General features: G+C 51.1%; 1 protein-coding gene across 8 annotated transcripts in view; it reads right to left on the bottom strand.

Annotated features, from left to right (window-relative positions):
* The window catches only part of NSD2 (nuclear receptor binding SET domain protein 2), a 77,363-nt gene that overhangs the window by 25,526 nt on the left and 29,153 nt on the right, over window positions 1-22,684 (bottom strand). For all 8 annotated transcript variants that reach the window (XR_004350092.1, XR_004350093.1, XR_004350091.1 and 5 more), the window contains exons 4-9: window positions 17,513-17,679; window positions 16,531-17,013; window positions 8,304-8,448; window positions 5,868-5,986; window positions 3,551-3,632; window positions 2,135-2,259 (exon numbers count right to left, since the gene is read on the bottom strand). Coding sequence is in view for 4 of the 8 variants with exons in the window: in XM_032633396.1 (XP_032489287.1) it covers window positions 2,135-2,259; window positions 3,551-3,632; window positions 5,868-5,986; window positions 8,304-8,448; window positions 16,531-17,013; window positions 17,513-17,679 (1,121 nt within the window). In the remaining 4 variants the exon portion in view is untranslated. The remainder of the gene's footprint in view (window positions 1-2,134; window positions 2,260-3,550; window positions 3,633-5,867; window positions 5,987-8,303; window positions 8,449-16,530; window positions 17,014-17,512; window positions 17,680-22,684) is intronic.

The raw sequence follows: 22,684 nt of genomic DNA, 5'->3' as shown, positions 1-22,684 counted from the left end.
TTGAAACACCAACCCTATGAAAATTCCTTATTTTAATCAATGGTGTTGAAAGGAGAGAATATAAACATGCAACGGGCATGTGACTCACCCCGAATAAGGGGCCGGTCTGAACCCTGCACACAGCAGCCCCATGGTCGCCCAGTGCCCACCAAAACCGGACCTAGCGGCTTCTAGAATGTTTCTTTACAACACTGCGCTTTGTCTCGCGTGCTAAAAGGCACTTAGCCTGGCAGACGTCGTAAATGTGCACTGTAGTTCAGTAGTGTTAACACAGAAACAGACAGGCCTTCTTGTTCACCTGCAGCGGTTTTAATAGAAGTGAACTCTAATGTGAGGTTTGTATCAGCTGCACGAAAGCGGCCTGACAGAAAGAGCCTAGTAATTTAAATGGTTTTTACGTAAGGAACAGAATGCACACTATGGAATCTATGTATCACCTTCAAAATGCAAGATGGTGTATGATTTTAATGTATTTAATATATAATATAAATGTATTTGATAATCTATTTCTGAAGTTCTAAAGAATTAAAAATCGATTAAGCCTAATGATTGTAAAACGCTTCATCTAAGTCTTCCCAAGTTCAGAACAAATGTCTAAGCCAGGAAGAGGAAACTCATCCTGGTCAAAACCAACGTCACACCGTCAGGTGTGTCTGACAAACATGTTTCACCCTCTACCCGCCATCCTGGCCCCGCGGTGAGCTGCTCTAGATCCACACCTCTAACCCACACGACTCACGACCAGGAACAACAGACAAGATCCCAGCGGCCTCAGTGTTTTTCTTTTGATGGTATCTGACAGCAGTGGAAGTAAAAACTCCACCAAATAAGTGGGCCAAAATATGATGCCAGAAAAACTCATTAAAAAGTGTTTTAAACAAACTGCCTTAAGTAAAAGGGTCTATGGAACTGAAACTTTTAGTATTCCTCTTTAGAACTGCAGACCACCTTTTATTTAACATTTTAGGATACTAATCTGAACTTGGACAAGAAAACTAGGAAAAACGTTTTGTATAGAATTTGCCTTTTCATGTCTCAGTAAGCTCCCAGGAGCTCAGCGAATTCTTCCTGTGTTGTCTTGACCGTGCCCAAATGTAAGAAATGTTCAGTTACCTACACCCACTAAGACTGGCCGAGAGCGCCACCCCACACCGCCCCGAGGCCCCTGCATGCCTGCGAGAGCAGATGCCCACCCCCGAAGGCCCGGCCCCCTCGAATGGGCATAAGCAGCTGATGCTGAGAGAGCAGGGGACGCCCCGTCCCCATCACGGACCACAGTGGAGACCACATCAGAAGTGCCACCTTCTGGCCCACTCCCTGCCTCACTACCCTGTTCCGAAAAAGCCCAAGGTGAGCATCTCTTCACAGACAGTCTAAAAACAGGACTCACGGCTACAATGAGAAAAAGAATCACAGGGAACAAAGTAACAAGAAATTAAAACTCGACAATAAGCTCCTTGGGTAGTCTCTAAAGCTGGGAATCCCAGACTCCCTCTGGACAAAAAAGGGTCATTCCTACATTCTGAGGCTGCTTTTCATTTTGTTTTTATTAACGGCAAAGACTTCAGATTTGATGATGCTCTAGATGTCATGATACAGTGATGTGTGAGAGCCTCAAACAGCTACAATTTCACTAGCGGATACTTTCCGAGTCCAGAAAAGAGAAGTCACATTACCACGGCAGTCCTGACTCACCTCGACACTCAGGGACCTAAAAACATGCCAGAATTTAAAGGACCAAAGCTGTGGACCCAAAGTCACGGAAGGCACAAGGCACGTGCACAGCGTGTGGGCCCCGCCATCCCGCTGCGTGAGCACACCAGCCCTGCGGGCAGTCCCGCTGACTCTGTCAGGTTAGGACCGGGTGAAAAATCACAGAACCAACATCTTGAAGACAGATTTCAAGCACAATTAAAAGCATCAATACTGAAGTACAGCCACGTACATTTACGCATACACCGTGTGCGTGTGTATTTCTCTCTGAAACAGACACGGCTCAGAGCACCTAACCTCCCTGTGTCTGTGGAGAACACCCGTGTCACGCTGATTAAGTCTGCCCTTTATCACACTTCAGTGTGGGTAGCTAAACGGCCTCTGTGTGCGTGCGTGATGGTCACTATTATTATGAGTTTACCTCATTCTCAGTTAAGGATGCAGAAGGAGAAGAGCTTTTGCTAAAGGCGAGCGACGCAGACGCCGCTGCAGGGGCCCGGTGCCGCTTCTTCAGGGGTTTGCAGGCGTCAGACAGATGTTTTGTGGCTGTAAGATAATTTTGGTTTATAAAGTAAAGTTTGAAACCTTAAACCCTCAATCTCTTTCCTGCTTTAAAAGTACCCCGCTAATAAATGAAGTTTCTGAAGATGGATTTTCTGGGCTTAACTTTTTGTTGTGGAAAAATCAGGGCTGATGAGCTGGACAGTGAACTCCCACGTCCCCCTGCCCGGCCCCCAAACCCACGCCTGGGCCACACCCGTCCACCCACGCCTGGTGCCACGTCCCCCTGCCCGGCCCCCAAACCCACGCCTGGGCCACACCAGTCTACCCACGCCTGGTGCTACATCCCCTACCCCGCCCCCAAAGCCCCGCCTGGGCCACACCAGTCCACCCAAGCCTGATGTCAGGTCCCCCTGCCCGGCCCCCAACCCACCACCTGGGCCACACCAGTCCACCCACGCCTGGTGCCGCGTCCCCCTGCCGGTTCTTCTGCAGCAAATCCCAGACATGTGATTTTACCCGTGGGAAGCTAGAGCACCTCTGCACGTAAGGTTTGAATGCGGCCACAACAGCACTATCACACTTAGAAGTAACAACCCTTTCTATCATCAAATGTCCACTCTGTTCAAATTGTTCACAAACGTCTGTTTTTTAAAAACAGTCTGTTCAATTAATTTTTAAAAACCAGTACAGCTCTTTATGCAAAATAAGGGAAACAGAGCCATTTCCAATCTTCACTTACTCTGAATTTTATTTTCCTTTCTTATTATGATTTGGAGATGGTAAGCTTTCTTTAATGAACTACCAGACAGATAGATACATCAAAAAGATAATTAATGAAAAGGTAAAAAGTAACCTGATTCCCCCTTCATTGTTTTGACAGTTATTTTTCACAAACATTTTAAGCTAGTTTCTTCAACATGCAGAACAGAAATAACCAGTCATTACTTTTGCTTCTTAGCTAATATACATGGAGAACTGGGTACTAAAAACAGTGGAATTTACAACAACTGGTACCATCAAGTCAGAAACCTGGACATTTCTGATTCGAATCACCTCTCTAATATAATTTAAACTGAAAAGAATAAAGCCAAGTAGAAGTCAGCAGAAGAGTGACTTCAATAACACTTGCTGACCATGAAAACAACTTCACACTAAAGCACTTCACCCTTAACCGCATGAGAACCTCCTCCCACCACCCCCTCTAGGTCCCAGCTTCCTGCTCACATGCTCATCCCTGGCTCCACACCCCCCAGGGGGGGCTCCCCGAGGACAGGACCAGGCCGGCCGCCCACCGCCAGCCCAGGGGACCTGGAAGGAGCGCCGCCCACATTACCTGCCTGGCTCTTGAGCGAGGAGGCTGCCTCGATGGCCTTGCAAGAGCCTGTGCGGGATGTTTTGTCTGTGAACGTCTCTCTCTGTTATAAAAGGGGGGTGGGGGGGGCAGAGGGAGGAAAGAAGGAAGGGGGAACAAAGAAAAAGAAAAAGGAAAGAAAGGGGAAAAGTCTCCAATGTGAACGAACACAGGCTGCTGAAAAGCCGTGTGACAGAAACGTCTTCCTGTGGAGGCATGCTCTGCACAGACAGTCAGCGGCTGTGGCCGCCCAGCTGACACCCTCTCCGTCACTGGGCCGATCCTCCCCTGCCCACCCGCCCCACTCTGACAGCTGCTGGGAGGGAGGGGCAGGGGCCAGGCCAACCCGGACCTAACCAGCCACTCTGAGAACCTCGAATGAGGCTCCTCGACATGCTACCAACCGTCCTCTGGGTTCAGAGTGCAGCGAACCGGAGGGAGCGCCACTTCTGCCCTAGGGGAGCCCAGTCCATGAGAAGTGCGCCTGGTTCGCTCCAGCCCACCAGGCGGACCATTTCCAATCCTGAGATAAGCCCCGGACAAAGCTCACAAACAAAGATCATCCGAAAGCACATTTCACAACAGAAAAATAGCACACACACAAAACTATCATGAAGATTGGTCTAGCGCTCAGAATTCAAACAACATAGTCTGGACAGCACTGGGGCACCACTGCCTCACAGCCACCCTGCCGCCCAGGAGGCCGAGTTTGCCCCGGACTCCAGCAGGGATGGGTCACAAGACCGGGGACAAAGTAACAGGTGCCCAGCACTGGGAATGCTACCTGGCCCATCCAAGTGCTCAAAGCATATTAGGAATTTTACCTGATATGGCTTATAAACTTGGGTTTATAAAAATCAAACTAAACACTACTCTCTTTAAAAATCATCTGCTATTTCCTGAGCTACTAGTTAGTAAAATTTCTGTCTAGCTCCTTAATGTGAATTTTGGTATTTCAAATGTCCAGGGTCACACACATTTTTTTTTTTTTTTTTTTAGGTAAATCCTTTATACAAATATTTCAAAGCAACCAGTGTCAGCATGACTGCCAGTAAAGGACCACTTCAACGGCAGGCGGCCAGAGGAGAAACTGAATACGTGCTCCCAGGTAACTGCACACGTCAGTGTTACCTAGCTCATTACCTAGCTCATTGCTGGACACCTGACAGGTGCCCCGGCAGAGTGCTCTCCTGTCCATGAAAATGGGGCAGGGCCTGCCTGCTCTCCTGAACTGCAAATATACCTTTAAAGAAATAAGACAGATGACGTGATGGCCACATATTTATGCTTGAGCAATATGTGAGATTTATTTTCCATTCTTCAAAATAAAACAATAAAAATAACTTCTCAATTTAGACCAGTAAAAGACAGCTCGGGGAATTCCCTGGCTGTCGAGTAGTTAGGACTCCACACTTTCACTGCCAAGGGCCCGGGTTTGATCCCTGGTTGGGGAAACTAGGATCCCACAAGCCGCACGGTGCAGCCAAAAAAAAAAAAAAAAGGGAAGAGTTTGAGGTTATAATCAAAATCATAAATCAGAATACAGCTACACTGCCAGAACTACTATTAAATAAACATAAACTCAAATATAAGGTACAAAGTCTAACCTCTCAGTTCACGAACAGGTTAACCCGGCGTCCAAATCGCAGAGCGCGCTGGCAGAGCCCACGTTCTCTACACGCGTGCCAGACACGACAGTGCAGGTCCTCTGAAGGTCTGACCCTTGGTCAGTTTCATGCTCCTCCAGGTACCAGGCAAGCTCTGCCCCTTGGCACTGGCTGGCACCGGCTAGAGCTGTGAGGTCCTGTGGCTGCCTTTACAAAAGCTGGGCCTTTACGTCAATACTTTTTTGTTGTATCAAACAGGCCTACATAGCCTGCTCAGTATTCACATTAAGTAAATAACAATATGAATTACTGATAAATGGAATGAGTTCATAAAACCTATCTCAATGCCTTTAATGGATTTTTAAACTTCTTATGAAAAATAACATACAGTGGAGTTTGATGTTCTCCTGTCAACTCATTATTTATACACTGAATAATATTCCCTACGTTCAAGAGTCATTTTAAGTACACAATTTTGTTGAATCTGAACATCAAGAATTATCCAGTGTTGGGATGTGTTAAATTCCCTGGCAGATAAAAGCTTGCTCTCCTCAGCGGCCTTCTTGAGGAAGCTCCAAGGGGAAAGCCAGCCCCAGCCTCCAGCTGACGCCTGCAGAGGACGCCTCCCCGCATCCCGCCTGTGGCCCGGGGGAACTGGTTCCTGCAGCCAGGCCCACCCAGGACGTAATTACCTTCCGAAGACTGTGCCTGTCGGTCCTGAGTCTCTTCCTGGGAGCGTCCTCAACTTCAGCGTCTTCTATAGGGTCCTGTGTCCTCTTCGTGTGGTTTCTTTTTTTCCCATTTAAGTTACCTTGGAATGGGGATGGGGGAAACTTACATGAAAAACCCTCCACAAGCTGTCCTCTAGAGCACTGAGCAGCTGCCCAGCACCTTCAGCGTGTAGATCCAGCAGTGACGGGCCTCCTGAAACCCTGTTCATCTCCTCAGGGCCTAAGTACCACAGGTCAAATCTCTCTGCACTTTCCAAACAGCAAGTAGAAAATCCTTGTCTCATCTAGGGATTATTATATTGGTATCTGTTACACTTTAATGTACTATAGCATTAAATCTAAATATAACCCAGTATTTTTACAAAATCCGTTAACACATTTCCTTAAAGAAGCATCTTAAGCGAAACAATCCATGTGTGTCTGCAGACTAAGCGCCTTCTTTCTACACGTCTGCTTAACTGTGCCACATGTTAGGTGTCCTCAGGGAGACCACCTGATCTGAGACTTAAGGTGTCCGAACAGTACTGACAGAAAAACAAGACGTAAAGTAAGAATGCAGATTCTAGAGAGAGAACTAATTTGAACACGCCAAGGTTTATTTAGCACAAATCCAGTGTCTCCATTTGCAGGACTGCTTTACAGAGGTTCAGGGTTTGCTCCTGGACTGTTCACCAAACATCTCCTGGGAGGGCAGTGTTGTCCTCAAACCCTACGGAGCGGGGCGGAGCACACCCGCCAGGAGGCTCAGGTCCCTGCGTCCAGCAGCCCTGGGCTGATACGAGCCCGGGGCTCTGCCTCAGGTCCAGGCCCAACATTGCAAGAGAAGAGCAGAACCGGAGCGCTGGCCTCACCAGCTGCCAGTACCAGACTGGCATAAGCCGGCCTGAGAGTGGCCTTCACTAAGCTCTGGGCCGGCCTCAGGGGAACACCAGGAGAGGCCTGTGGAGCGATGGCTGTAGATCCACGGGCCTGTCAGCACCTCCTCGGCACGTGTGCACTAGGTACAGCCCCCAGGGGAGTTGAAGTTGTAGTCCTTCGCCCTCTACATAAGGTCCTCCCCCTGTGTCGGGATAAGGCAGCGGTCGTTTCTTACAGAGATGAGCAAGATGGGCATCTGTCTGAATTCCTGACACTGAAAGGATGGGACAGCTGACACCATGGCCTGGCCCATCATCTTGGGGTCCCTGAGAGGGAGGGCTCAAGGCCTGCAGGGCAAACACACACCTTACACACACTGGGGGCAGGGACCACCCATGCTCCTGTCTGCCAAGTACTCGGGATGGTGACAAAGTGGGACACACAATCAAGTCACACTCACTCTTCAAGGATAAGGTGAATCTGGCTTCAGTAAAACCTGACTATTCTTAAATCAGCAGTCACTGAAAAGGACACTTTTCTAGATTTAGCGTACTGATGAAGAGTCTGGTAAACTTTTTGCCTTTTAAAGAAAATACACAAATCCTAAACATCCTCCCTATTCTAAATCGTAGTATTCGCAACAAACCCTGAACAACTTGAATGAAGTTCACTATTGATATCATTAGATGGTTGCTGTGGAGTTCTAGAAAGCCCTAAAATCAAGATGGGAACACGTGCGAACAGAACAGGAAGGCAACACGGATGTAGGCCACCTCGGTGCTGACCGAGCTCGTGCCCACGAAGCACCCTGTCAGGCGGGTCTGGAGGCCTCTGCACAACTCTTCAATGACGAGCCTTGAGAGATGCAGAATTCTTTTGTATGCCCAAACACATCACACTTATCTTCCCATTACAGGTGTCAGTTTCCCACAGGCAGGGAGGACACACCCAACCGTGGTGACCTGTCTTCCCCAGAGCTCACAGCATTAAGCCTCCCTTCTCTTACCATAGCCCAGGGCAGAGCGGCACTTTTTGCTTTTTCGCCCTGAAGGCCTAAGAAAAGAACCAGAGGCTACCCACATTCAACATCAGTCCACGGTCACCCTCCTCACCCTGTGAGCTCTCAGGCCAACAGGCCATGAACGGCCAGCCCCAGGGCCAGAGCGCCTGCCCACGGTGGGAAGCCCCCCACGAGGTGCAGGCGCAGCCCCAGCCGGGACGGCAGCCTCGCTGCAGGACAAAGGCCTGAGGTCTGACCCCGGCCCATCACGTGAGCCTCGGCCCTGGAGGCCGCCTGGACTCCGTGCCTCCCTTCTGCTCCCTCACCACACCTCCCATACAGGCTGCAGGGGCAGGAGAGCGAGGGGCCCGCAGGGCCACAGAGGATCACGGAACAGCTCTGGCGACAACGAGCAAGGAGACCAGGCAGCGGAGGTTGCTTTACTGTGACCGCTGCACTCGGGTCAGAGCCGGAGCGCAGGCCGCCACACGGCACACACCACGGCTACGCAGAGGACATGAGCACAGAGCTACGGTTACCAGAGTCTTCTTCAGACGGGGACGGGGCCACGAGGGCAAACTTGGTGTGATAGCGTGCTTTCTGTTTCTCGTTGAGCATATTCCACTGGGATCCAAGCAGCTCTTCAATCTCCTCGGCAGAGGCGTCTGGGTGCTCAGCGACAACCTGCGGACACAGGAAAGCTGCGATAGGAAGGCTGGACGCCCGAACTCACACAACGCGGCGCACGGCCCCTGGCTACTCAGCACGTGGTGCTCTCACTTCCACGTCATGGAACTACGTCCCATAAAGGCTTCAAACAAAAAATAGTGTTTAACTGATGTTGTAACTCATTGAAAACAGCGCTGGTGGAAACAATTCCAGCTGTATTTGTGTAAATGCAGGCAATGATAAGTGATAAGAGAAAAAGTATACTTTTCCAAAATCACTAAACTGCTGGTAACTTGCAATTTCCTAGGCAGCCTTGAGTAGCCAGCAGGAGGAAACACCACCTCTGGGTGCAGGGGCGAGCCCTTGGCTGGTTTTCTCGCTGGCTGTAGCACCAACCCTCCTCCTTTCAGGTCTGCGCTCGGGAGGGCGTAGACGTGGCCAAGGACCCCGCCCCGCTGCGCCCTGAGACAGCCACTCCTCACAGCCAGGACACAGAGCTCCCCGGCCCTGCAGCACACGGGAAATGCAGATCCTCAGGCCCCGCTCCGGGGACGCGCATCTTCACAAAGTCTCCAGAAGAGTCCCGTCACCGGGCTGTGAGGAGTGGGTCTGGGCCGTGCACTGTGATAATTGGTGGTGTGGGGGGCGGGTAGGGTGTAAAACTATGGTGCTCAGGTCCCTGCCAAGGCCGCTCCAACCCAGCGGACCTGCTTCTGCTATTTTAAAGGTTTCCCATGGGTTCTAATGTGCCCCGACTTTGAGGACCACCAATAGCAGGGTTGCGAGGTCCATAAACCGCAGCCACAGAGCAGATCTGACCCACCTTCCTGTTTTCGTACGGCCTATGAACTAAGAATTGAGTTAACATTTTTAAATGTTGAAAAAAATCAGGGAACCCCTGATGGTCCAATGGTTAGGACTCAGCGCTTTCACTGCTGAGGGCGCGGGTTCAATCCCTGGTCAGGGAACTAAGATCCCGCAAGCCACACGGCGTGGCAAAAAAAAAAAAAAAAATCAGAGGAGAAATATCTCATAGCACATGATAATTAGAGGAAATTCGAGCATCAATGCCCACAGTAAAATCTTCTCTGAACTCGGCCGCAGGCACGAACTCCCAAGTCCTCTGTGGCTGTTTTCAGGCTACGACAGCAGAGCGGAGGAAGTGCAACAGAGACCTCTGTGCCCCAGGCCCTTCCAAGAAAGCTTTGCCGACTGCGTCCGAGCACTGGCTGCTGGCTTGGGAGCCAGACCCCAGGTTCAATGTGGCTCGTCCGCCACAGCTCTGAGAAGTAACTTGGGGAAGGGAAGGTGTGTCTCCACTGCCCTCTGTGATGGACTTACCGTGACACTTCAGTGGGTTGGTTCCTGTCACCACCTGGACCTACTACTTGCCCAGTCAACACGGCAACCTCTGCCCCCAAACGCAAGCCCCAATCCACAACTCCGCCCCACAGATGGCTTCCTATGGCCTCCAGGGTCCCCGCGCCTCAACATGCCCACCTTGGCCCTGCCAGACACCAGCACCCCAGCAACTCTGCACGTCAAAGCCCGGCTCCGGCTCCCACGCTCCCCCGGGCGTCCCTGTTCCCATCCTGCGCCTGCCTGGGTGTCTCCAGCCCCACACACACCTGCTCTCTCCTCTCAACTTGGGGCACCCTCCCCTCCCGCCCAGCCTGCCTGCCACCCCACCCGCGGCCCCCAACACTTCCAGCATCAAAGATCTGAGACCCTCGCGGCAAAGGCTTCCACGCAGAGCTGCAGATCCAAGACTCCTGGAGCACAGCACACGCGTCTGCGGGGCTGTCGCCCAGCCCAGGCCACAGCATCCCCGATCAGAATGAAGGGTAATGTAAGTGCTCGCAGCTGCTTCCCCAAACAGGACTCCGAAGCCCCGGAGGTCACCCTGCCCCTCGCACCTGAAGCCCGTGCCAGGCTGGCCAGCTCCGCTCCTGCATGTCCTGTGCCCGCCCACCCTTCCTGGCTCTCCATCCTGTCCGCTCACTGCTGACGCTCCATCCCAGAGGGCCCCCAGCCCAGGGCGCCGCGGGTGGGACCCCTGCCGCTGCGCGCCAGCCAGGCAGAGGTGCACCCACTCCCGTCAGCCCGCACCCGTGCGCCTGAGCCACATGCCGGACGGCCGCCCGCAGGCTGGGCGCACAGCAGGCTGGACCCACTGACTGCACGGGCCCACGTGCCCGGAGACCTCCCCCTCCGCAGGCCGGCTGCAGGCGTCCTTTCAGCTCTCAGCCCGGCGCTGCCCGCTCGCACCCATGCAAGCAGCGCTCCGCCAGGACAGGAGATGCGCCAGCCACAGCTGCCACCGGCCCGCGGTGCCCGCCTCCTGGGAGCACCCAGGCGTTTTCACCCTCACCTCTGCTGGGCCCACGAGGGCCACGACCGCTCACCCCAACGCACAGGTCTCATGAGGACGCCACACAGCACAACCGCTACAGGCTCTGCACGCGGGCACAGTCGAGGCCGGGTCCCGGTCTGCCTCCCGCCTGTGTCACTTCACTGCGGAGGGGTGGCTTCACCTCCTCGCGCTCAGCCAGGAGACAGGGCTCGCTGTGCTGTCACGAGAGCCGAACGGTTCCTCACAACAGCGTACTGGCAAGGTCTCCAACACGCGGAGCGCTCCACCGCGGCCACCGCCGTGTTTCTGATAAACCGTTTGAGACACACAACAGTACGGACAAGCAGCAGTCACCACGGCTGGCGCGGGCACAGCCGCCTGGCAGCCTCGAGCCCAGGCGCAGCGCCCGCAGGGGAGGAGGGGGTCGGGGGAAGCAGGCCCCGCGTGGAGCGAGGTGGTGAGACGCCTGAGTGCGGCTGGGGGAGGCGGTGGTTGTCCTGGTGGACACTTCCACAGTAGGTGTCCAAGCACAGCCTGGCCAAGAGCAAGGGCAGCCCCCGGAAGATGCCTCAGAAAAAGCCCGACCACACGCCGACAGGCTCGGCGGGCTGCAAGGCTGCCCACAAGCTCGCCCAGGAGCTGAACGCCCAACTGCAACGGGCGCATCCGTGTCGACGAGTCCTGGACCCCGACAGGCAGCATCGCTCGCCCCACCGCCAACCTCATCGCCAGCAGGAGCCGCAGGTCCCACCCTGCCCGCGCCCGCGGCTCTTCCTCCTCTGCTCACCCAGGCCCCTGTCCTCTCTTGTCCCTCAGACCTTCTCCTGTCCATTGCTGATCAGGGGGAGGGGGGCTGTTCCTTTGTGAGGGTCTCGGTCCCTGGAGCCAGCAGGCCCTGGCCCCTCTATGACAATGCTGTCTGGGGACCCAAGAGCTGCCCCTCCTGTTCAGTCCATCTACCCTTCCAACCTCTGACTCCCCTGCCTGGTCCTGGGCCTCCCCTGACCTTGGAGGTCGGCTGGCTGCCTCAGGCCTCCCGGCTCCGGCAGCACTCAGCCCCTCCCGCGGGGAGGGGAGACTTGCAGGGACCGCCCTCCAGCTGCCTCTGGGCCTGGGAACAGCTAAGCAGGGTGGAGCCCCTCCCCTCCTCCTCAGCCGCTGAAATGGGCAACAAAGGCTGGATTGGGGGTTTGTGTCCCCCTCACCCAGTCCCTCTGTAATGTTCATTAAAGCCTTTCCACTCCTTGGGAAAAAAAAAATATATGGAAAACCAAATACCGGCAAACCCACAGAGCTAAAATGTCACCAGCACGACCCGGGATGCCGTGGGCTCCTCAGAGGTTGCTCGCTCCACCCCCCGCCTCCTCACACGTCTTCTGAGAGCCTCCCGCGAGCCTCGCCTCCGTCCCCAGGCCTCCCTCCTGCCATCCGGCAGAGCCACTGGACGGTGCAGACACGGCCACACAGGACTTCCAAGTCTAGGGCGTAGAAGGCCTCCACCTGCCCCCTGTGACCACCTGCTGGGGGCACGACCGGCCTCCAAGTGGAGAGCGGCACCTTGCAGGAAGGTCCTCTGGCCCACTCCGGCCTTCAGATGACGCTGCAGCCCCAGCTGACACCCTAACTGCGACCTCATGAGAGGCCCTGAGGCAGCACCACCCAGCTGAGCTGCTCCCAAACTCCCGACCCAGAGGCACCAAGACAAGCAATGCGTGTTGCTCTCTTAAGGCGCTAAGCTTTGCGGTGACCTGTTCCGCGGCAACAGACACCGAACACAAATGTTCAAGCGGAGCTGAGACCTAAAACAGTGGTGCAACTCTAATGAAGCTGTAAAAATCAGGGTCAGAGAAAGTGGGAAGAGGCTTCAGAAATCGGAAACTGAGGCGAAAAACATCTGCTGATGAGAGTGCTGCCAACACGGGCGCTTTAGTAAACTCTCCCCTCGCGGAGGCCTCACCCAGCCGTTCTCACCTCCTCGTGTGCAAACCACACACGGGCACGGCACGGCTGCTGGCAGCTGTCCACCAGCCCCGCCAGCTCCTCACAGGCCACGGACCCGTCTCCCAGCACGTGCCTCTCCCCCACCTCCAGCCCCTGGAGCGGCATTCATGAGCAGAGGGAGCTGCACGTCCGAGCTAAGCCTGCTGGACGAAGACGGACCATCAAAACATGTTAACAAAGAGCTCAACCCGTTTCAAGAAGCTCTTCATTTGCAAGAAGAAAGCTGGAAATGTGCAGCAAAAAAAAGGAGGCAAGTGGCAACCAAATGTCCTTGACAGTCACAGTCTTCTATCTAGTGACCCCAGAAAAGGAGGCTCCCCCCACTCTGTCCCTCAAGGGCTGGCCACTGATTAACAATTACCAACCAAACAGAAACCACCCTTGGGTGCACCACCACTCTCCAAAAAGAAACCCCTAGAAAGACCCAGATTATTCTACAGGATGGAATCAGGGAGCAGCTTCCTCAATTCAATTAAGTCTAGAATTACTCATTACAGAGCCAGCACAAACACACTTGTTAATAACAGATAAAGAAGATCCTAGTAGCCATCACTTTTCTGACAACATGGAATTATCAAAGCCCACCAGCACCCAAACCCAGACAGGAGGGGAAGGGCTCATGGGGCTCGCCCCCCCACGAAGAGCAGGGAGAGGCAGCAGAACTGAGCTGTAACTGTGCGCCTTCAGTTCGGTGTCTGCACTGAGCATGACGCCCTGGCAAAGCTGTGCAGAATGGGCTCTGGAGGGACGCTCAGAGGCAGAGAGGCTGTGCTGCGAGCTGCAGGGGGTCCGGGTGCACAGCACAGCCCCACGCGGCCGCCTCTGGCGTACAGCTCGTGAGCAATCTCCACAGTGATAAACTTCTTGGTACGTCTCGCAGTGCTGGAAGGGTTGATGGAGAGCAAGTTGGTTCCGCAGAAGTAAAATGGGTGGTCTTTGGAAAGTGGTCTGAATTCTCTTTCACACTTTCAAACGAGTGGAGATTGCGCGGAGATACGCAGGGACCAGGAAGAGGCCAAGTGCAGCCGGCTGGCGGTGCTGAGCTGTCACGGCCACGCCCTGCTCCCGGCGTCTGAGAGCAGGGCTCCTCCCCGGGCGTGATGGGGGTCCAGCTTCAAACACGGGTGTCGCACAGCCTGACCTTACAGCTCGCACCTCACTCACAGCAGGCCCGGCGCGGTAAGTGCACACTGCTCCATGCTCCGGCTGGTCCCCACCCACAGATCCCCACCAGGTGTCAGCACCTGGACAGAGGCACGGACCTGGAGCTACACCCGGACTCTGCGTGGATGCAGGTAGGCAGGCAGGCCAAACAAAACAGTGCACTTTTCATACTTTCGGTGACGGGATCTGCACATCCTTCAGCAACTTACTCTCCTCCTGGACGTGCAGTAAGTCTAGAGTTACGTGGCAGGACGTGCCACCATCTGTCATTCCTTCCACAGCGTCTTACAGCTCTGAGCACTGTGCTGCCTCCTTGGGCGCAAGGGCAAAACTCCTCAAGGGTAAACACCTTGCGGTGAAATTGCAAGACAAAGAGAATGCGCATCTTCAATTTCACCGGACAGTGCCAAATTTCTCTTGAAACTCGGTGTAAGGAGTGATCCTCTGCCAGCCCTGCATGGGGATCCCCCCGTGGCTTCATCTCCTTGACCACAGAGGCGCTGGGCTTGTGCCCACTCGCCTCACCACGACCGCGACACGAGGTTCCCTGCTGTTCCCGGGCTCAGCAGCCTCTCTTTGTGAACTCACTGGCCATCCAGGTTCTTCTGTAAACTGTCCTTCTCAAAGCCTTTCCACTCCGTCCTTCAGGGTCGCTTGAGCTCTGCACATATAGCTTTCATCTCATTTTAACGCAGCTCCTTTATGATCAGTCTGCCTTAAGAAACCCTCCCCCACAAAGAGACAAAGCTCTTCTCCCGTGGCGGCCTAGCTCTGACCTCACCGGTGCGGTCCCAGGGCCTGTCCTGAGCAGCCGGCCCACTCAGCTGGCCAGCAGTCCTCTGCCATCTGCCTCCACACGCTTGCGAGTCTGCTTCTGGCTTCTGCTCTGTGCAGCTTTCGGTAACAGAACGTCCTCTGTGTGGGGCAAGTCCTCCAGCTGAGCTTGTCTTCGAACGTGGCTATGCTAGCATCTACTTAAAAAAGCAAAGAAGTCCCTTTTGGGAGTTCTCCCAGGATGATACTGGATTTACAGTTAACGGAGGAGAGGCGGCAGCGCCGACTCCTGAACACCCTGCGCCTCCTGTTTATCTCTGTTCAGGTCTGCTAAAATACCAGCCACTTTCCTCCAGAGTTAGACGCATTTTGTCATATTTATCCCTTGGTACCTTATCTCGTTACTATCACAGACACCACCTTTTTGGCGTTCCACTTCCTCTCTGTGTGTTGCTGGGAACTCTTCCTGAGTCTCAAGGTCTCCTGTACACTCCCTTGAGCCTCCACATGCACCGCCTCCGTTACAGTCAGGTCTCTCTATTTTTTTCTCCTCTTACTGTACTGCCAGTACTTTCACTACAACATCTAATGTCAGTGGTGACAGAAGGGTATCCTGCTTTGTTCATGATTAGAGAGAGAATGCTTCTACAGTTCCTTCAATACGTGTGATGCTTAAAGTTTCTGATAATCACCCTTCAGCAGATTAAAGGAAGTTCCCTTCTAATCCTGGCTTGCTGTGTGTGTATCAAAAAGCAATGACTTGGGACTTCCCTGGTGGCGCACTGGTTAAGAATCCGCCTGCCGATGCAGGGGACAGGGGTTCGAGCCCTGGTCCAGGAAGATCCCACGTGCCGCGGAGCAACTAAGCCTGTGCGCCACAACTACTGAGCCCGCGCTCTAGAGCCTGTGCTCCGCAACAGGAGAAGCCACCACAATGAGAAGCACGTGCACCGCAACAAAGGGTAGCCCCCGCTCGCCGCAACTAGAGAAAGCCCGCATGCAGCAACAAAGACCCAATGCAGCCAAAAATAAATAAATTCAAACAATGACTTCTGGAGAATTCCCTGGTGGTCCAGTGGTTAGGACTCTGCACTCTCACTGCCAACGGTCCAGGTTCAATCTCTGGTTGCGGAACTAAGATCCCACAAGTTGCGTGGCTTTTATCAAATGCCTTTTCTCCACCTACTGAGATGATCATTTAATGTGCGACAGCAAATCACAATAACAGATTTTCTAACATTACACCTGCCTTACGTTCCTGAGAAAAGTCCCACCAACCCACTCACTTCAAGTAACAGTGAAGAACCAAAGATGGCGGCCTAATCCCTTTAGTTCCTTACAATGGAATCAAGCCCGGACTATGTCCCAAGAGACGGTTTATTCTATAAAAATGATTAAGAACACTAGTCAAATGTCTTCGTCACTGACACAGTACTGCCCTTCAAACGCCATGGCGCCAGTGGCTGCGTGAGGTTCTGTAACCGCCTCCTGGAGAAGACGCTAGCCCAGGACCATACGTCCAGGATAAGGCCGAGCTTCCAGCAACGAGCAGCCTGCCTCCCGCTGTCCCTGTGGGAGTATTTTCATAACCCGAGTGCAAAGGCAAATATCGCTGCTCCCAAGAGTTAAAATGGCCGCTCCCTAACAACGCCTGCGTATTAGATCTAAGATCTACAGAAGGCTCGCCACAGACCGTGCGGATAATGCTGCGACACAGGTGACTCTGCACTGCAAGGGATGTCCCTCCAATGCAGAAGCTCCCCAGAATGGAAACACAACAACTTAGAAGCCATCACAACACCGACCTCGTCCCTGTGCTTTTGACAGAAGACCAGAAACTGGGACGCCGCGTCGCCCTTCCTGCTTCTCGGAGTGGAGGCCATGGCCTTCTTCCTCCCTGGAGGAGACCCCACTCCGCGCTTGGGCTCGGCCTCTGCCATCTTTTGAGGAGTGTTCTTTCCTGTCCCCGGGTCACTGTCTCGGTTCTCCGCAGAGCAGGACAGCTGGGCTCTCCGCCTCCTCTTGACAGGAACGCCCTCTTCCCTCGTGGACTTCGGGCTGTCAGCAGCTTCTTCCCTGACTCCTGAGGACCCTACCATTTCTCCCAGAGACTCCACAGCAACGCCTGCCTCCTTGGCCACGTGGGGGTTGAGATGGAGCTGGTCCCCCACGTAAAGGAAGGTGAACTTGGCTTTCCTCTCCTCTACGGACATGCTTGCAGCTGCTTCTGCCTGAACGATGCCCATTGCCCACTGGGCCCTCAATTTCCCTGAAATAGGTTTCAACAGCTGAAAAGAGAACATAAGACATTGTAAGTTTCATTATATAAACATAAAAGTTAACCCACTTTAAAGAAGAATACTTTTAGAATTTCAGATAAATATAGAAATCAAAAACTACAAAAACCCATTAACTCGAAGGTTTTTGACAGAGTTCAGACCAGTAAAACTCTACTGTTTCTTTAAACTAGAAATCAATTCCAATTACATTTAACTAACCCTCATATATAATATTATATACATGTTTATATATAGATATTTATAAAGGAAAACAAAAATTATAAAACAAATTATCTCTGGGAGTCATCAAAGGAGTAAAAAGGATAACCTGTGTCTCTAAAGAAACCTGCCATATTGTATAACACAGCACACTTGGCAAAAGTAAACAGTGACAGACATAAGAAGCCGTTACAACATTTCAACCAACCACAAGTTCAAAACAAGATAAATAATTAAGAATAGAAATAAAAGTTTTGGTCTAAAATTATACTTAAGGAACATCTATCACCTTAATTTTCTCAGCTTTCGTGGGTGCCTGCTTGGCACTTTCCTGGCATAATTTTTCAAACTGTCCTTCTCCTTCAAAAGCTACAAGGCTCTTCTCAAATATCCAAGCTCTTTCTGGGGCATCACCAAAGAACTGTACGTGATACTGGCGTGCACTCTTTTTCTGACCTAGTTTTTAAAATAAAATGTTAGAACTTGAAAGTTGGAATTTGGGATGAAATTAGGCAAATCTATTAATAATTACTGATATAAAGTTAGGAGCTGCTTTGAAGTTGCTTTATTGGGTGCTGTTGGAATCCGTTAACCTCAAAATAAGTCCTGCTCTTTTTCTCCCCACCACACTCCACCCCAAAAGGGGAAACACATTTATGAGACTTAGATGAGATTCAAGACCGACTGGGAAAGAATGCTGACCAGATTCACTCCTCATCCCCTCCCTTCCAAGAGCCACTGAAGAAGACCCCAAATAAATAAGACGAGAGAGGACAACAGCAAAAGGGGACCGGGCAGCAGTGAGGGGACACAGGCTACTGTTCACAGCCTGGGTTCAAATCCCAGCCCTCCCACATACCAGCTGGGTGGCCCTGGGCCGGCCACCCACTCACGGCGCTCAGAGGGGGAACAAGGGCATCGATGACCTCCCAGGGCAGCCATGAGGCCACAGAGTAACCCCTCACACGTGCACCGCTGTTACTCTTAGCAGGAAGAAGCAGCTACATCCTCAGTGCAGACAGAAGGAACCTGGTCCCCAAACCCAGAAGGAGGAGTGCCAGATTCGGCTGGGGTGGAGTGAGGTTGAAAACAGCTGGTTCAAAGGTCAGACCTCTGTGCCAAGGTGGGGAAGAAAGGCAGATCTCCACTGGGGAAATGCCAGTCCCTGTTCCCTCACACAGAGCACCGGCCACAAAATATCACAGGACACTCCCTACAGAACCCGCGCACCAGAGGAAAAACCTCTCCACTGTGTCTCTTCTCCAAAAGTTGGAGCTTCCCCCAACTAAGCAACCACCAGCCAGCCAGACCCTGTAAGATAAGCTAACAGTCTCCCTACATACGGGCTGCAGGCAGCTGAGTGCAGCCATCTCAGACACAAGCGCAGCGCCAAGGTCTGCCCCCGCAGGACCCAGAGAAGCCTCTAACATGAATGATTCCAAAACACACAGAAACAAACAGTCTCTGCAGGACCACAGACACTATGCCAGGAAGAGATGACACCTGACAGAGGGGAACTCTAGTTTGCTATGAGAAGAGAACAAAGACAAAGAAAGCACTACGAGAAATTTTAAAATACAGTCATGAAAATAAAACTCAAGAAGAAAGCTTGGGGCTTCCCTGGTGGCAAAGTGGTTAAGAATCCGCCTGCCAATGCAGGGGACACGGGTTAAAGCCCCGGTCCGGGAAGATCCCACATGTCTCAGAGCAACTAAGCCCATGTGCCACAGCTACTGAGCCTGCACTCTAGAGCCCGCAAGCCACAACTACTGAGGCCATGCACCACAACTACTGAGCCTGCGCTCTAGAGCCCGTGTGCCACAACTACTGAAGCCCGTGTGCCTAGAGCCTGTGCACTGCAATGAAGAGTAGCCCCCGCTTGCCCCAACTAGAGAAAGCCCACGCACAGCAACAAAGACCCAACGTAGCCAAAAATTAATTAATTAATTAATTGAAAAAAGAAGAAAGCTTGGATGGAAAGTTAAGAATAAAATAAAATCCAAAAAAAATTAAAAAGTTAAGAAATCTCCCAGAAAGAAGAAAAAGTTTAAAATGAAAAAATCTACTCTCATAAGAAACCCACAGAATCAATCCAGGAGGTATGATACCCAAATAACTGGCCTTCTAGAGAGAGAAACAGAGAAACTCATCAGAGAATTAACAACACAAGAGCACGTCTCAGAACTAAACCCCCCCCCTAAGTGCCTCATCCAACGGGTGACCCACATCAGGGCACATCCTTGTGACATTCAAGCTATTGGGGGAGGGGAAGAGAAAAGGTTCCATGTTCATGAAATGAGAAATAGAATGGCAAGGTACTTCAAGAGCAACTCTGGATGCTAGAAGGAAATGGAGTAATACCTTCAAAATTCCGAGAAGAATTATTTTCAACATAAAATTCTACACCTAGCCAAATCATTAATTGAGTGTGAGGAGAGCGAAGCAGCATCCTCCGAACCACAGGAACTCAAATCTATCAATACCCGCCATCTACACTTTCTTAGGATGCCAAAAAGGGACTCCAACAAAAAAGGAAAACTGACCAAGGAAGAGCACAATGTGGCACCCTGGAAAACAGTGCATGTAACTCAGTAAAGCATCTTAAAGAAAGTCTAAGATTACTACTATACAAAAGACAGAGTGCCAGTAATCAGAGTTAGGTAGGAGAGAGGGAGATTCTAGGAGAGAGCTCCAAGGGAAGAAAAGATGAGAGGAAAGAATTCTTCCACACTGAAAGAAAATCTTGGCAGCAAGGAAAAAGGTTAAAAAATGAGATCTGGGCTTCCCTGGTGGCGCAGTGGTGGAAAGTCCGCCTGCTGATGCAGGGGACACGGGTTCGTGCCCCGGTCCAGGAAGATCCCACATGCCGCGGAGTGGCTGGGCCCATGAGCCATGGCCGCTGAGCCTGCGCTCTGCAACAGGAGGAGGCCACAACAGTGAGAGGCCCGCGAACCGCAAAAAAAAAAAAAAAAGAGAGAGAGATCCAAGAAGCAGAAAAGGAAAATGGGAATCAAACATAGGTTTTCATTTTTTCCCCCAATCGGAAAAACTAACTATATAATAGGATGAGTTTTAAGGGCAGAGAAATAAATACTTGAAAAAAATTAAAGCTGTATGGACAGCAAAGTATACAATTTCAAAAGAAAGGCAATAATTAACTCCAGGAAAAACAAAAGGTTGTACAAGAAAGAAAATGCAGTTAAAGAACACAGCTCAGTTTTTCACTGAATGATACTTACATAGTCAAAATTATGTGAACAACTAAGTTTGATGTAATAAAAACAGTGAGTTAATTACATGGGGAGGATGAAAGGGAAAGAAACAGGAAATGATTGAAGAGATCAATCTTCATCTTCCATAACAGAAAGTCAAAAGAAAACACCTAAATGATAAATCAAAAAAGAGTTCAAACTGGAAGAAAATGTTTACAGTTAGAAGTAATTCCTTCTGGGGAGGGAAGGGGACTACTTTTCACTATTAACCTCTCAGTACAATCTGACTTGTTTGTAAGTGTGTGTACTTACTGGATTTTAAAACAGCTAAGATTCAAAAATACGTCAAGAGATTTGTGTCTGCTTCAATTATTTTAATACTTTGAAAGAACTTCCCTTGGTCATAAAAATGAATATAAATATATGTCATAGCATTTGCATAATGAAGAAAAATCTATTACAGTACATATGATGAAATAATATGAACGCACAGCATTTTTAAAAATAAATAGTTAATGACACAGAAAAAATGCTCCTTACATGTCAGCTGGAAAAAAAAGCAGAGGAGAACATGATAGGCTGATCCTAAGTTTATAAAATTCATTAAACGTTTCTGAAGTTCTTTCCTGCCTGGAAATTTGGTAACAAATGTAACCCAACTTTCTTGTATTTTTAAGTTTTTTTTTTCTAATCCATATGAATTTTCTTTTGGTCCAAAATTGACAGGTGAATCACTCATTTTTACCACCGTAATTAACCAACTGTCCCAGCACCATTTGTTGGTAACCCTTCCTTCCTGTGACTTCTGATGTTCATCAATCACTGTCGGTATGAAAACATTTATCACTGATGCCCCACCCACTCTCCCTTCTAAGAGAACGCGGCCTCCACCAATAGCCCAGGAACCTAATTTTGTACTATGTTTCGTTTCCTCCCCATCACGGCACATTAGATGCAAGGTGGCCCCTGACCCCCTGCGCTAGACTGAGCCAGAGTCTCTGTCCAGATTCTGTGGGGCCTTTGAGTTGACAACAGCCATTCATGCATGCAGAATGGACCCCACAAAGAGATAAGGCTGCCTCAGCGCTGCAGATACAGAGAGGAAGAGAAGCCACAACAATGCACACGAGGCCAGGTGTCTACAGAAGCAAGGGACAAAATCACAAGGACAAAAGCCCACAGAATTCCACAGGAAACAAAGAACAAGGATCACCACCGCGTGAGTTTCCTGGTTCAGTCCCTGGGGGTCCAGAGCCCCCAAAATAGGTAAAGCAGAAACTGACAAAATTTCAAGTAGAAAAAGGCACATCCATTATCACAGTGGGAGATCTCAACACACCTCTCTTCGCAGCCACAGAACAAGCAAGGAGGAAAAAGTCCTATTACAGTGTCTAATAACCCAGAACATGAGAAAGTCGGGGAACCTATAATATTTTTAGAAAATGATGGGATTTAGAAAAAAAGCAATGAGGGTTCCTTTCCATAACACAGAAAAGGTGAAAACAAAAATCTCCACAACAGAAGATAATGTGACTCAATACCCTGGTAAGAGAAGACTAGTAGGACCCAGGTGCACCAGGGAGATGGTGGCGTTCCCAGCTGCAAAAGAATCCAGTCTTCTTCACAGTATAATACCCAAAACACACATTTATCTTGTTTCCAGCTTAAGGGGTTAGGCCTCAAAGCTGCTGGTTAATCCATCTAGATGCCCTGGGAGACGGTCACCAAGACAAGTTCTGCTGCTACAAATCACGAAAATGCTATCAGATTTTCAAAGGAAACCTGAACTCTCCAAAGAGCTGTGCTCTCTTCTGCATGTAGATTATACTTCAATTTTTAAAGCTTAAGTGCATTACTACTGATCCAGATTCAAGTAATCCCAAGTATGATAAATAAAAAGAAGTACACATACGCAAAAAGAAAATCGGGGGTGGGAATCAGGGGTAGGGTGAGGGAGTTCCATCCTACAGGGAAAAAAAAGTTCCTGCTTCCCAAGACCCCCTGCTCAGCCGGCCCCATGCCAAAAGCCGACCCTCCACCATAGCCCCGCCCTTCCCCTGCAAGGACACCTAGCCCCTCAGGCACGCCCAGCATGGGGTGCTGCACAGGGAGCTGGGCTCAGCACTGCCAGGAGACCTGCCTCACACCTCAGTGCCCCTCTGTCTCCCATGGCCTTGGACACAACCAGAGCCCAGACCCGAGCTTCCATACACCACTCTCTACTAAAAGGACCCAGGGGGCTTCCCTGG

The sequence above is a fragment of the Phocoena sinus genome, chromosome 5 (genome assembly GCF_008692025.1).
Source record: "Phocoena sinus isolate mPhoSin1 chromosome 5, mPhoSin1.pri, whole genome shotgun sequence".
NCBI classification, from domain to species: domain Eukaryota; kingdom Metazoa; phylum Chordata; class Mammalia; order Artiodactyla; family Phocoenidae; genus Phocoena; species Phocoena sinus.
The sequence above is the reverse complement of the archived record's forward strand: the minus strand, read 5'-3'. Positions and strand labels throughout refer to the sequence as shown.